This window comes from Enoplosus armatus, chromosome 3, assembly GCF_043641665.1.
Source record: "Enoplosus armatus isolate fEnoArm2 chromosome 3, fEnoArm2.hap1, whole genome shotgun sequence".
Taxonomy (NCBI): domain Eukaryota; kingdom Metazoa; phylum Chordata; class Actinopteri; order Centrarchiformes; family Enoplosidae; genus Enoplosus; species Enoplosus armatus.
In genome coordinates this window covers 26131896-26145013 of record NC_092182.1, presented here as the reverse complement: position 1 = coordinate 26145013, position 13118 = coordinate 26131896, and the positions used below count along the sequence as shown (strand labels likewise).

Genomic DNA, 13118 nt, shown 5'->3' with positions numbered 1-13118 from the left:
CACCTGCTGACACTCCACACACTGAAGGTGAGTTTGACTAAAAACGGGACTCAAAGTGAAAGTAAACTTCAGTGAAGTTCGTAGAGACAAAATGGCTTCCAGGTTAGAGGAGGATCTCTGCTGTCCGGTCTGTCATGAGGTCTTTAGAGACCCTGTTCTTCTGTCATGTAGCCACAGCTTCTGTAAAGACTGTCTGAAGAGCTGGTGGACAGAGAAACCAACACACGAGTGTCCAGTTTGTAAGAGAAGATCTTCAAAGTCTGAACCACCTGTTAGTCTGGCGTTAAAGACGCTGTGTGAGGCCTTCTTACAGGAGAGAGATCAGAGAGCTTCAGAGGCTCTCTGCAGTCTGCACTCTGAGAAACTCAGACTCTTCTGTCTGGACCATCAGCAGCCAGTGTGTCTCGTCTGCAGAGATTCAGAAAAACACACCAACCACAGATTCAGACCCATCGATGAAGCTGCACGACAACACAAGAAGGAACTTCAGGAAACTCTGGAGCCCTTAAAGGAGAAGTTAAAGGTTTTTAAAGAAGTTAAAGTGAAGTTTGATCAAACAGCAGAACACATGAAGGTCCAGGCCAGACACACAGTATTTCACACAGATATGTCCCTCAGGAGTTGGTAGAGACTGAAAACGGAGCTAAAAGAGAGAGAATATTGGACAGAAACACGACTCCTGAATCCTGATGTTGCCCCCATGACAGCTGGATGTGTCAATAAGCAACTGTTTGCTGCCAAGTTCACCACAGTATGTCAGTGTTTACAGCTTGTTTCTGCTGCCCTCAGTTGGCCAACAAATGTTATTGTTATTGTAGGTTGAAACTGACTGTACACAGTATGTTCAAATGAATCCAGACTGAACCAGAAACTATCATGTCTTTGGGATGATTTTCAAATCCAAAGTGGGTCGAAATACAACCACACAAACGCAGACACGGTTTCAGGTTGTGGAGGCAGATCAGTTGACATGGTGAACCAGCTCGAGGCAGCACAGGGACAATAAGTAGAAAAACTGACAGTAGATCAGACTTTTTGTCTCCACAGAATTATAGAAGGTACAATTCACTCCTTTGAAGTTTAGGGTGTTTTAATGGCGAGGTTATGGGCGAGAAGTTTCATTTTGGGGGGTAAACGATGACCTTTGCTCTGGCTTTTTTCCAGCACCTGTTTGTACAGGAAACTTATTTACATTTTCCCTAAGAATCCGAAACACTAGATATGTGACACCACAGCTCTCTTGTGCTCCAGTTCTCGCCTCCTCCTCTGACTCCACCCTGGGGAGGTTTAAAAGGCCATGAGACACCTGAGACACCTCACTGTGGTCAGACATCTAGTACGTCGTTCACTCTCTCCTCAGCACAGCCTGTTTGTCGTCTGTCTTTCTTCACTTGCATCGTCTTCATCTTCTTATTAACCTGCATTTCACTGTAAACTGATTTTTTTCTTCTTCTCTCGTTTCCCTCGTCTCTTCCTAATCTCTTCTTCCTCTAGCTGTCTGTTTTCCATTTCATCTATCTCAGTCTTTCCACTGCCTGCTCCTCTACTTCCTTTCATCTCTGCATCCCACCATCTCTGTCTCCACCATGAGTCTGAGTCGTACCAAGCGAATCAGCTCCAGTAACTCCGTCCGGAGCAGCAGTGGGTCGAGGAGGCTGAGCGGTTTCGGTCCGGTTCAGGGGGGTTTCAGTGGCATCTCCTTGAGCAGCAGCTCTCTCTACGCTGGCACCAACGGGCATCACCACGGCCTCAGCGCCCCGCTGGCGTCCCTGTCGATCAACAAGAGTCTGCTGTCCCCTCTCAACCTTGAGATCGACCCCAGCCTGTCCATGAGCCGAGCCCACGAGAAGGAGCAGATCAAGAGCCTCAACAACCGCTTCGCAAGCTTCATAGATAAGGTAAAGAGCTGCAACAGTTAGTCGATTAATCGATTACAGAAAATCAATCAGCAACTATTTTGATTTGATCTGAAATCATTGGACGTCACAGCAAACAGTCGCTTATTCCCACATCTGTTACAGAGCGACATGATCATTCATTTGGAGTCGTGTTTGTGTCGCCTGAAGGATGTCAGTCCAGTATTCACTCTCTGTTAGCTCTGTTTTTGGTCTCCTCCACCTCCTGAGGGACACATCTCTCTCTTCAGCTGCTGAATGCAAGACAATAGCACCTTCAGACCACAGCAAATTCCTTGTAATGTATGTTACTTGGCAATAAACAGTTTCTGATTCTGATTCTGATTCTGATTCTGAATGCTCCACTGTGTTCAGCAGCTCGTCTCTAACTGTGTCTGTCAGCTGTTTGCTGGCTTCTTAGAGCTTTTTCTTTGAAGACAGCTGAAAACGACGCTACGAGAGCCAGAACAGTAAAGTTGCAGCTGATTTAGATTCTTTAAAAACTGGGACGGACATCAGGCTTGTAGTGAAATAGTAAAATACTGGGTGTTAAATGGGGAAGTGAATCTGAGAAGTAGCTGTGTTGACGTTCTTGAAGAACACAGCCAGCACACATTTCCCACAGAAGGAGGGACCAGCTCTGTGATAATGCTGGACATTGATACCGTACTTAGGGAACATCTCCGCTTTCTCACGGAGTAGGTAACACTCACTCACAATAGGGGCATTGTTGGCTTCTCACATCAGCAGAGATACACTTCAGGCGCAGAGAGACAGAGTGCTGGACCGAGCTCCGTTTGTCCAAATGTGCAAAACTGACCTCTTCTTTTTAGCTTCATACAATGTATACCTCATAATAAGTGCAAATATTTGTGCAGCCATGATGTGTAAACTCTATAGAATATAGATGTATTAAATAATACCTATATACTTATAGGTATAGGTGTGAATAATAAGCATATGTTATATATAATTGATGTAAAGTATACGTAATATACACACGCTATGTAGTGATAATACAATGCAATGAATATATATAATAAAGACGAATCCCATGATATAGTATATAAAGTAATAAAGTAATTTAACATCGTAATAATATAATACAATGATAATAATATAGTATTATTGTATAGTGATATAAGTAATATAGTGTTAGAAGTAGTACACATGGTATAATCATTTGGTGATATCTTTACAGCCTCCCATCTGTATATCCCTTTGTAGAAAACTAGTTTTAAATGTTTGAGCAGCGAGAGATCCTTAGATTACAGTCAAAGTCCAGTTGTTGTTGTTGTTTATCAAATTCAATAAGAATTGGTCACAAAAAGAAAAGTCGGTCCAGAAACTTTAGTTTAAAAGGTTCTCACGGGTGTCTTGCCGATGAAGTGACCCACCAAATCAGGCTCAAGACAAAATATTGTGAAACCTCCCAGAAAACATTCGAAAGCTTGTCTCTGTAAATGAGATGGTTGATGTGACTTCCAGCCAACAGGTGACACACAAAGAGGCCTTGTTCGTGGAGCTTCACCTCCAACTTCAACGTTGGCTTTTAAAACAGAAATTCAGGCCTTTTTTTTTTGCTCTTTGTTCATTGATCCATGATGGTTTTGCTGATTTATTGATAGAAATTTAAACCTGGGATCTGATCTGCAACAAAGCAGCACTGACTCTCTAGATCTTCCCAGCTGGTCCCATGAGTTTAAATTTTGGACATTGTGACAGTAAGACCACCTCCCCTACTCTTCAGCCATGCGTAAAGGAAGGAGAAAACTGCTAAAAGGCAAAGTCGAGTCAACTGATGAATAAACCGACCCTGCAATTAGCAGTGTAATCCAAGCCGACTGGCCCCGACGGCTCTGAAACATTAAAGAGCTGCTTCCCTCATGCAGAGAAGAGATTAGTCCGATGCAACAGGCACACAAAGTTATATTTGTTGCAGAATGATGAGCCATTCTGAAACTGAATGAGGGGTCAAGATCACTGGGAAATGTGATAGTATTTACTATTGATACTAGTTATTGCAGTTAGACCTGAACAGTTCATTAAAACACAAAGACTTAAATCCTTAATAAGAGCCAAAAATTCAGTGAATGCATCTGGGATTTAAACAGCCATTTAAACCCTGAGTCAGTGGATATTTAAGCTATCTGTCCCATTTCCGTCCCATTGAGTCGGGTGGTAACCTGATAAATCAGGTCAGACATGGTGTGGTTGTGTCTCAGAGGGAGATTATTCTGCTCTGGACAGAACACGGGCTTTGTGTTGGGAGGAGGAGGTATAATAGGTGGTGGATAAACCCGGCCGAAGGCTGGAAACACGAGCTGAGTACAGTCCGGTGTTGACATTCAGATGGAGCTGGCTATCAGCTGGAATGATGCCGTATCTTTCTTTAACATCTGTTTGTCCAAGGAAGGACAACTAACAATTATTTTAATTATATATTTAAATCAATTAATCTACCGGTTATCTCTTGATAAATGGATTACTCGTTTGGTCAATAAAATGTCAGAAAACTGTGAAAAATGTCCATCGCAATTTCCCAGAAGTAAAGATGACGTCTTTAAATTGTCTGTTTTGTTCAACCAACAGTCCAAAACCCAAAGATATTCAATTCACTAGCAGAGGAGAAAAAATGACCTGTTATGGTATCTGAAAACCCTTTATTTACACTTTCTATCTCATATCATCATTCAGGTGCGTTTCCTGGAGCAGCAGAATAAGATGCTTGAGACCAAACTGGAGCTGCTGCAGGGCCAGGGGGTGGGCCGATCCAACGTGGAGCCCCTGTTCGAGGCCTACATGGCGGGTCTGAGGCGCCAGATGGACCTGGTCAACAACGACAAGACCAAGCTGGACGGCGAGCTGAGGAACATGCAGGGCCTGGTGGAGGACTACAAACACAAGTGAGTAATGTCACTGTGGTAGTAAATAATGTCACTGTGAGTTCTGTAACATCTGTTTATATATAATTTGTGTGTCTTGTCTCTGTCACAGATATGAGGACGAGATTAACAAGAGAAACAACCTGGAGAATGACTTTGTTATCCTGAAGAAGGTCAGCATACACACAGACACATTCATACGTTACAGGTGTGGTGAGTAAGATGATCCACTCTATTGTCCTTTTCCATTGTTGTTCATTGTCTCCACTCTCTACATACCCACATATACCAAAACCGATAAACTTTGCTTGTTAGCGTCACATCGGAGCAGCAGCAGGAGTCAATTGTCCATGTAAGATGCTCTGGCAATTTACAAACTTAGATTTTCAGAAATCTGGCTTCATGGCTCAACTTTTCGAAAGATTTAACTAAAGAAAAGATAAAATAAAGACATTTCTTTGCTATTGGATTATTTTTAGCCATGCTAGTGGAATGAGTCTAGAAAATGTCTGTTGGTCAGTCCACCACTTTCCAGATTAAAATACATTTACTGATGGATTAGCAAAAAAACTCTTGAACAGACGTTCATGGTCCCCAGAGGATGAATCCTAATTGGTGATCTGACCTTTCCTTACCCTGTGAAATATCTCAACATCTATCGTATGGATTGGAACAAAATTTGGTACAGATGTTCATGGTTCTCAGAGGATGAATCCTGATGACTTTGGTGATGCCCTGACTTTTTCTCTAGCGCCACCATTAGTTTAACAATTGTGTTTTTGAGAGAAATTTCTCAACAACTTTTGGATGAATTGCCATGAAATTAAATTTTGTACCGACCTTCATGTTCCCCTCAGAATGAGTTGTAATAACTTTAATGATCCGAGAACCATTAGCGATAGCGACATCATCAGGTCAAATATTTTGGTTTATTTGGTACAAATACCTGCAAAACTAATGTCCCATCAGCTGTTCTGTGTGTTATGTGCTAATTAGCTAATGTTAGCATGCTAACACGCTAAACTAAGATGGTGAACACGGTAAACATTATACCTGCTAAACATCAGCATGTTAGCACTGTCATTGTCAGCATGTTGCCATGTTAGCGTTAGCATTTTGCAGCCTCACAGAGCTAGCATGGCTGTAGACTCTGTGTATTTGTGTTCAGGATGTAGACTCAGCCTACCTGGTGAAGGCAGATCTGGAGGATAAAGTGGGAGCTCTGACTGATGAAATCAACTTCCTGCGCAACATCTATGAGGAGGTAACTCTCACTAAACCCATGTAACTGTCAGTCTTTCCTTTGGTTCATTTTTCCGTCTCTGTGTCGTGACTCATTGGAGAGTCGACTTCAAACATCAACTCAACTGGAATGTTTTTTTATGTCAGCCAACGGAAGTCTTTCTTCTTTTGTTGTTGTTGTTGTTGTTTCCTGTTGTTAGGCTGAAACACAGGGAACATGTTCATAGTATCCCCTAGATCGTTGTTCAACAGGAAATCGTTCACGTAATTTTTCAAGCAAACATCTGATGATTGCTGCTTTTCTTTGCTTTGTATTGTAGAAAACTGAATATCTGCAGGTCTTGTGATGTTGATCGGACAAAACAAAACATTTGAAGAATTTGAAGACGTCTCTTTGGACTGTAGTGTACTGTAGACCAAATGATTAATCGATCAATCGAGACGATAACTGTCAGATTAATGGATCATAAAATATTTATTAGTTGCAGTCCTTTTTCTGACACAACTGTGTGATTTCAAGATTAATGTTCGTAAAACAAATGTAAGTGAGTGAATTCTCTGCTACTGTCACATTTTGTTTCGTGCACCCTTCCTGCACCAGGAGCTGCGTGAGCTGCAGGCCAGCATCAAAGACACCTCAGTGGTGGTGCAAATGGACAACAGTCGCAGCCTGAACATGGAGCAGATCGTAGCCGAGGTCAAAGCCCAGTACGAGGAGATCGCAGCCCGCAGCCGAGATGAGGCTGAGGCCTGGTACAAGAGCAAAGTAAGGATGAAGAAACAGGACTCGTAAAACAATCCTGAGTATGTTTGTGCTCAAGAAAAGATATTATATCAGCCTACAGTGTGTGCTGCAACAGAGACATTGGACACATCCGACCTACTGAAAGGAAACTTTTTGTTTGAGAGTGAAATCCAAAACTGTCCTAAACAGACACAAGCAGCGCTAAGAGGGTCTGTGGTGGAGGAAGTATTTAGATCATTCTCTTAAGTAAAAGTAGCAATGCCAACATGTGAAAATACTCCATTTCAAGTTCAAAGACCATTAGCAACAAGATTTAATAAAGTAGTCATTAGGCAGTTATATTAATTAGTGATACATAAGCGGTACTTTAATGTTGTAGTTAGTCGAGGTGGAGCTTATTTCAATTACTTCATATACTGTTGGATAGTTTTATCTATGACAGCGCAGCATCTTTTATAAACTGATTATATGTTTTGTATGTAAAATCTGAAACTTTTAGTGTAAAATAAATGTGGTGCAGTAAAAGTACAACGTTTCCCTCTGAAATGTAGTATAAAGTACAAAGTAGCATCAGTACGAGTCGAGTAAATATAGAAGTTGGAGTTTAAAGTGAAGACTCAGTTTTTAACTTTTCTCACTTTCTTCGTGTACTTTTAAAACATCTCCATCTCTGAGATTTATGTGATTCTCTTAATAAACTATAATTGTTTGAAGATAATGAAATAAATCTATTTTGTGGGCCCCCCCCCGTGATGACACAAGGCAGTGATGCAGCCAATGTTGACCTTCCTCTGTCTGCAGTTCGACCAAATGTCGGTGCAGGCCAGCCAGTATGGAGACGAGCTCCGCATCGTGAAGGGGGAGGTGGCCGAGGTCAACCGACTGATCAGCCGACTGCAGAGCGAGATAGAGGCTGTCAAAGCGCAGGTAACATGCAACATGCAGCCTGGTTAGGATGTAATTTTCTGGATGATTTTAGATCCAGCATGGATGAGTTCTTTGTCCCTGTCCCCCTCAGCGTGGCAGTCTGGAGAACCAGCTTGCTGAGGCGGAGGAGCGTGGAGAGCTGGCCGTGAAAGAAGCCAAAGCTCGCACCAGAGACCTGGAGGACGCACTGCAGAGGGCCAAACAAGACATGGCCAGACAGCTGCGAGAGTACCAGGTGAGCAAGAGACAGGTGTGGGTGGAAAGAAGAAAAGATGACACCCAGGATTCCCTCCACGCTACACACACACACACACACACACACACACATACACAGAGAATATTATGTAATATTCAAATATTTAAATTAGAATAGAATAAAACAATAAAATGGCCATGAAATAGAACAAAGTATATAAAAGTTGGAAGGAAAACTAAGTTATATTTATATAATAATATGATGATAATATAATAATAATATATACTATATATTAAGTGAAAGTGAAGTATAATCAGGAAAATATACTTAAAGTATTAAAAGCAGTAACTTGTTCCTTGTGACTGTTAGATTCTTATTAGAGTATTATTACTCATCATTAATGTAAACGCAGGATTTTACTGTTCATTTTGAACTATTTTGTATCGGACTGCAACGAATATATTATTTTCATTCTGGATTAATCTGCTGATCTTTTTCTCAGCAGATTCAATCGATCGATTGTTTGGTTTGTAAACGTTCTGCTGTCACAATGACTCAAAGTGACACCTTCTCAAGGCTTGTGTCCAACCAACAGTCCAAACCTCCACATTATTACATCACAATTATTAAAAGGAAAAGCAGCAATTCATTTTCTGTCAATCAACTAATTAATAATCGACTAATAATTTCAGCTCTACTTGTATGTACTGTTGGGCAATTTGATTCATAACAAAACATCATATTTTATATATTAATGTGCAAAGTAACTAAAGCTGTCAGATAAATGTAGTGGAGTAGAAGTATGAAGTAGCATGAAAAGAAGACACTGAAGTAAAGTACAAGTACATAAAATGTGTACAGTACAGAGTAAATGTACTTAGTTATATTTCATCACTGCATATATGTATGTATATACAAATATGTACAGTATGTGCAATGTCAGTGTAATATGCGTTATAGTGTAAAAACGACTTGATGTAGTCGTGGCGATGAGGGTGTGTTAACACACAAAAGAAGAAGACAGAATAGTTTCATGTGTGGAACATGCAGCGCTCAGGTTTACGAGAGAACGCTCAGTTATGCGGCGTGAAATTGATCTAAAAAGAACCCGCGTGTCATTTTCTTCTTCACCTGCAGGACCTGATGAACCTGAAACTGGCTCTGGACATTGAGATCGCCACCTACAGGAAGCTGCTGGAGGGAGAGGAGGACAGGTGAGAAGAAGAAGAACGGGAGGTGTGATTGTTGTCTGTGTGTCTCCTTCAATGCAACACAGCAACTGTCTCATGCTCATGTCTCTTCTTCTGCAGACTGGGACAGCAGTCCATCCTCAACATCCAGGCCGTCTCCAACTACAGTAAGTAACAAACTCAGCTGGGAGGCACCATGGAGCTCGACCCTCCACCGACACCGAGGAGGGTGTAGACGCTGAAGCGCCTGTCCCTGACCAAGACCTCCACACACTTAGTTGTCTTTGAACAGACTGAACGGCTTCTTTTCAACTGTGTGTTTTTTTAAAAACTGCAGTGAGACTTGTTTCTCCCTTTGTCTTCATTTTATGATCCAAAAACGATATAAACGAAAAAATCTTGTCGTATATATTTTTTTGATAGTCTAATAGTTTTGGGGTACACACTTGCACACAAGTATACAATTGGGAGGTGGGGGTGGGGTCACACACTTATGTTTCCCTTAACAAACAGAAATAAATAATAAATAGGTAATAACGAGAGACATAGAGACAGAGAAAAGGAGGACATATTTAACAGATTTTCTCCTGTATATTGACACTGTCAGTGTTTCTAATCTATCTGATGTTTCTGGATTAATATTTCTGCTGCCTTCATGTGTCTTCTGTAGATGTTTCAGGTTGAGCTCATGCGATGCATCATATTCTGTAAGATCATCACGTGTTTGTAGCGTCGCTGTCCTCAGCTCAGAAAAGCAGCCCTGTTTTCAGCTTTGTGACGATGCATTTTGAAGATGTCAGATAAATGTAGAGCAGTAAAAAAGTACAATATTTGCCTCTGAGATGTGGTGGAGTAGAAGTATAAAGTTGCATGAAAAGGGAATACTCAAGTACAAATACCTCAAATTTTTTACTTAAGTACAGTACTTGAGTAAACTTGGTTAGGAAGTACTTGGTTACATTCCACCACTGATAGACAGAAATGAATGATACAATAATGATTGTACTTCTTTACTTTTGGCAGCTCACCTGTAGCGTGTTTTTAAAGTTTGATGGGATAAAGTTTGTATTATTTGGGAGTGAGTGTGTACATAGTCGTGGTGGCTGTACAGACATTAGACTGCCTCTAGTAAGGTTGGCCAGATCGATACCTAAAGTATTGATTCTAGAGCTGAAACGATTAGTCTATTAATCGATAATTGATCATTTAAATCATTTTTCAAGCTGTCATTTTTCAATATTTTCTATTGTTCTGAAGGCCAAACGTTTAATCAAGAAAATGACCTGCTGAATATAAAATATATATGAAATATAAAAGGATCCGTCTAACGTTGGACCACGTTCTGCATCTCTGCTGCTGTTGCGTGCTTGAGAGCAGCGATCACCTTGTTAGTTCAAAATATTTACACAAAAAACATTTTTATTTGTTATTTACCATTAAAAATGTTATAAAGTAATTAACAAAGAATGATAAAAATGAACTCCTGATGTTTGGAAATCAGTCGGTTGGAATAGAAATGCGTTCAGAAGCCCATTAATGATGCATTAAACTCACAAGACATGATCCTGCATTTAATAATTAAAAGTATTGGTGTCGCATCATTGACTCTGGCCCTGATGTTACTTGGCATCGGATCGGAGACAAATTTCGTGGTATTGTCCTCCCCAAAAATATAAAGGTCATTTTTAAAGAAACTGAAGTCCATTTAAGCACTCGTCAGCTGGTTTCCTTTGTATGTTTACAGTTTTTACTGACGTGAAACACTAATGACACACTACTCCGTCTATCTGTCTCTCTTAATCCTTTTCTTTCTTTTTCTGTCTCTACCTTCCCGTCTGCTTCTCACTTCCTGTCTCTCTCTCTCTCTTCTTGTCTCTCTGTCTCTCTCTCTGTCTCCCTCTCTGTGTCTCTCTCCCTCCAGGTACTAAGAGTACTAACGGCTACCACAGTAACATCTGCTCTCCTGCTCCAAAACTGCTGATAAAGACGACTGAGACCAGAGACAACACCAGATACAGCACTCACTGAGAGGACACACACAGCATGCAAGCAGTGGTGGAATGTAACCAAATACATTTACTCCAATACTGTACTCAAGTACACATTTCAGGTACTTGTACTTTATTTGAGTCAACTACTTTTGAAACTACATTTCAGAGGGAAATATTGTACTTTTTACTGCACTGCAATTATTGGAGAGCTTTAATTATTTTACAAATTAAGATTGTTAGAGCTGCAAAACATATGAAACAATTAGTCGATTAATCAATTAGTTGACAGAAAATGAACGAGTGACTATTTTGATAATTGTTTAGTCAATTCCATCTAAAAATGAGTGTTCACAAACCAATCAATCAATCAATGAATGGAGAAAATGATCAGCAGATTAATCCAGAATGAACATAATCATTTGCTGCAGATATAAAATAGTTAAAACCTCAACCAACTACAACAGTAAAATCCTGCTTTTACATTAACGATGAGTAATAACAGTCACGGGGGACATTTTACTGCTTTTAATACTTTAAGTACATTTTCCTGATTATACTTACATACTTTTACTTAACATTTACAATGCAGGACTTTTACCTGTAACAGAGTATTTTTACAGTGTGGTATTAATACTTTTACTTAAGTAAATGATCTGAGTACTTCCTCCACCACTGCATGCATGTACCACTAAACACAATCATCCACTATAAACATGTGGATGCTTCACACACACACACACACACACACACACACACACACACACACACACACACTCAGAGTTTCATTTTCTAACAGGTATCTCTAAATGTGTGAGGGTGCAGGTGGGACATTTAGCTGTTAGCCTTAACTTACTGTAGAATAATGGAAAAATAAAATCAATTATACATCTAAACATGGAAGATTAAGTGGACATAGTACTGGGAATCGTTGTTTCTCTTATAATTATTCTATATAAAGATTTTAATGTTTTTACTATAGTTTGTCGGGTCCCTTTTGACTCAGACTTTAGTTCATCCAGCAGCATGGGGGGGGTCTGCAACCCTCTTTGGCTCCTAACAAACACTGTAGTAGACCTCTGTATTATTTTCTAGGCTCAATAAATCTGTGAGAGATTATAAGAACATTAAAATGCTGTAGTCTTAAAGATCATTTTGAGGATATTCTGAGGTGTGCTTAGCCGTGTATTTTGTATCCAACATGGAGTTTTGTTTCTTTAACTTTGCCAGCTCAGTTTTTTTACTCTGAAGGTCTTTCAGATAAACTACTTCATCTACAGATGTGGTCGTTGGGTTTAAGTTTCTTTATGACTTTTCTGCTGTTGCTTTCTCAAATAAAGTGAACATTAACAACTCTGGAATGTTTTTCTTTCCTGATTCTGTCAACTTTTTTTAGAGAACGGTCTAGAAAGGAGCCGTTCTTTTTTGACCGGCAGCTTGAATCATGAAAATGGTGAAATATACTATTCAAATACAAACTATTAAGGTAATAAAATGAAATCCTCTACTTATGAGCAATTAAGAAACGAGTAAGATTCTCAGAAGTATGTCTGAAATAGTGCTCACAGTCGTGGAAGAGCACTGCACTCTGGTGGTTATTTCATCCATGTGCACGTCAACACACATGAACAGTGAGGAAATGCCAAAGCTACTTTTTACAATACTTTAAAAACAATCTTCCTTTTACCACAACAGCTACAGGAGGCTAATGTTCAGGGTAAAGTGAGAATAACTCCAGTAAATTTGCTGCTCCGTCTGAGAGGTTTGGACAACCACATCAATACTTTACATACAGCGATCACTCCCAATATTATAGCCAACAGCTAAAACCAGCGATTAGAGTTTGCTGTTAAAAGATTTCTTTACATTAGTATTGTTTGTAAACACAGATTTTAAGGCTACATTTTCCAATATGATCGGCTGTGAAACACAAAATGCAAATGATGCATGACTACATTCTACCTGCAATGTGTTTGGTCAAAATACAGATTTGTCTCTTTAAGAGAAAAGAAAATGAGACATAAGACATTAATAAACTTTCATTAATTTT

At 40.0% G+C, this 13118-nt stretch overlaps 2 protein-coding genes across 2 annotated transcripts; both read left to right on the top strand.

Moving 5' to 3' along the window:
* The first annotated feature begins 91 nt into the window (after nt 1-91).
* Nucleotides 92-628, top strand: LOC139283320 (E3 ubiquitin-protein ligase TRIM17-like). Its single transcript, XM_070903318.1, has one exon. The coding sequence runs from the start codon at nt 92-94 to the stop codon at nt 626-628; it is 537 nt and encodes a 178-aa protein (XP_070759419.1).
* Nucleotides 629-1586: 958 nt separating this feature from the next.
* Nucleotides 1587-11108, top strand: LOC139282612 (intermediate filament protein ON3). Its single transcript, XM_070902403.1, has 10 exons — nt 1587-1898; nt 4593-4801; nt 4893-4953; nt 5949-6044; nt 6624-6788; nt 7569-7694; nt 7786-7929; nt 9028-9104; nt 9201-9247; nt 11002-11108. The coding sequence occupies exons 1-10, from the start codon at nt 1587-1589 to the stop codon at nt 11106-11108; spliced, it is 1344 nt and encodes a 447-aa protein (XP_070758504.1).
* Nucleotides 11109-13118: the final 2010 nt, after the last annotated feature.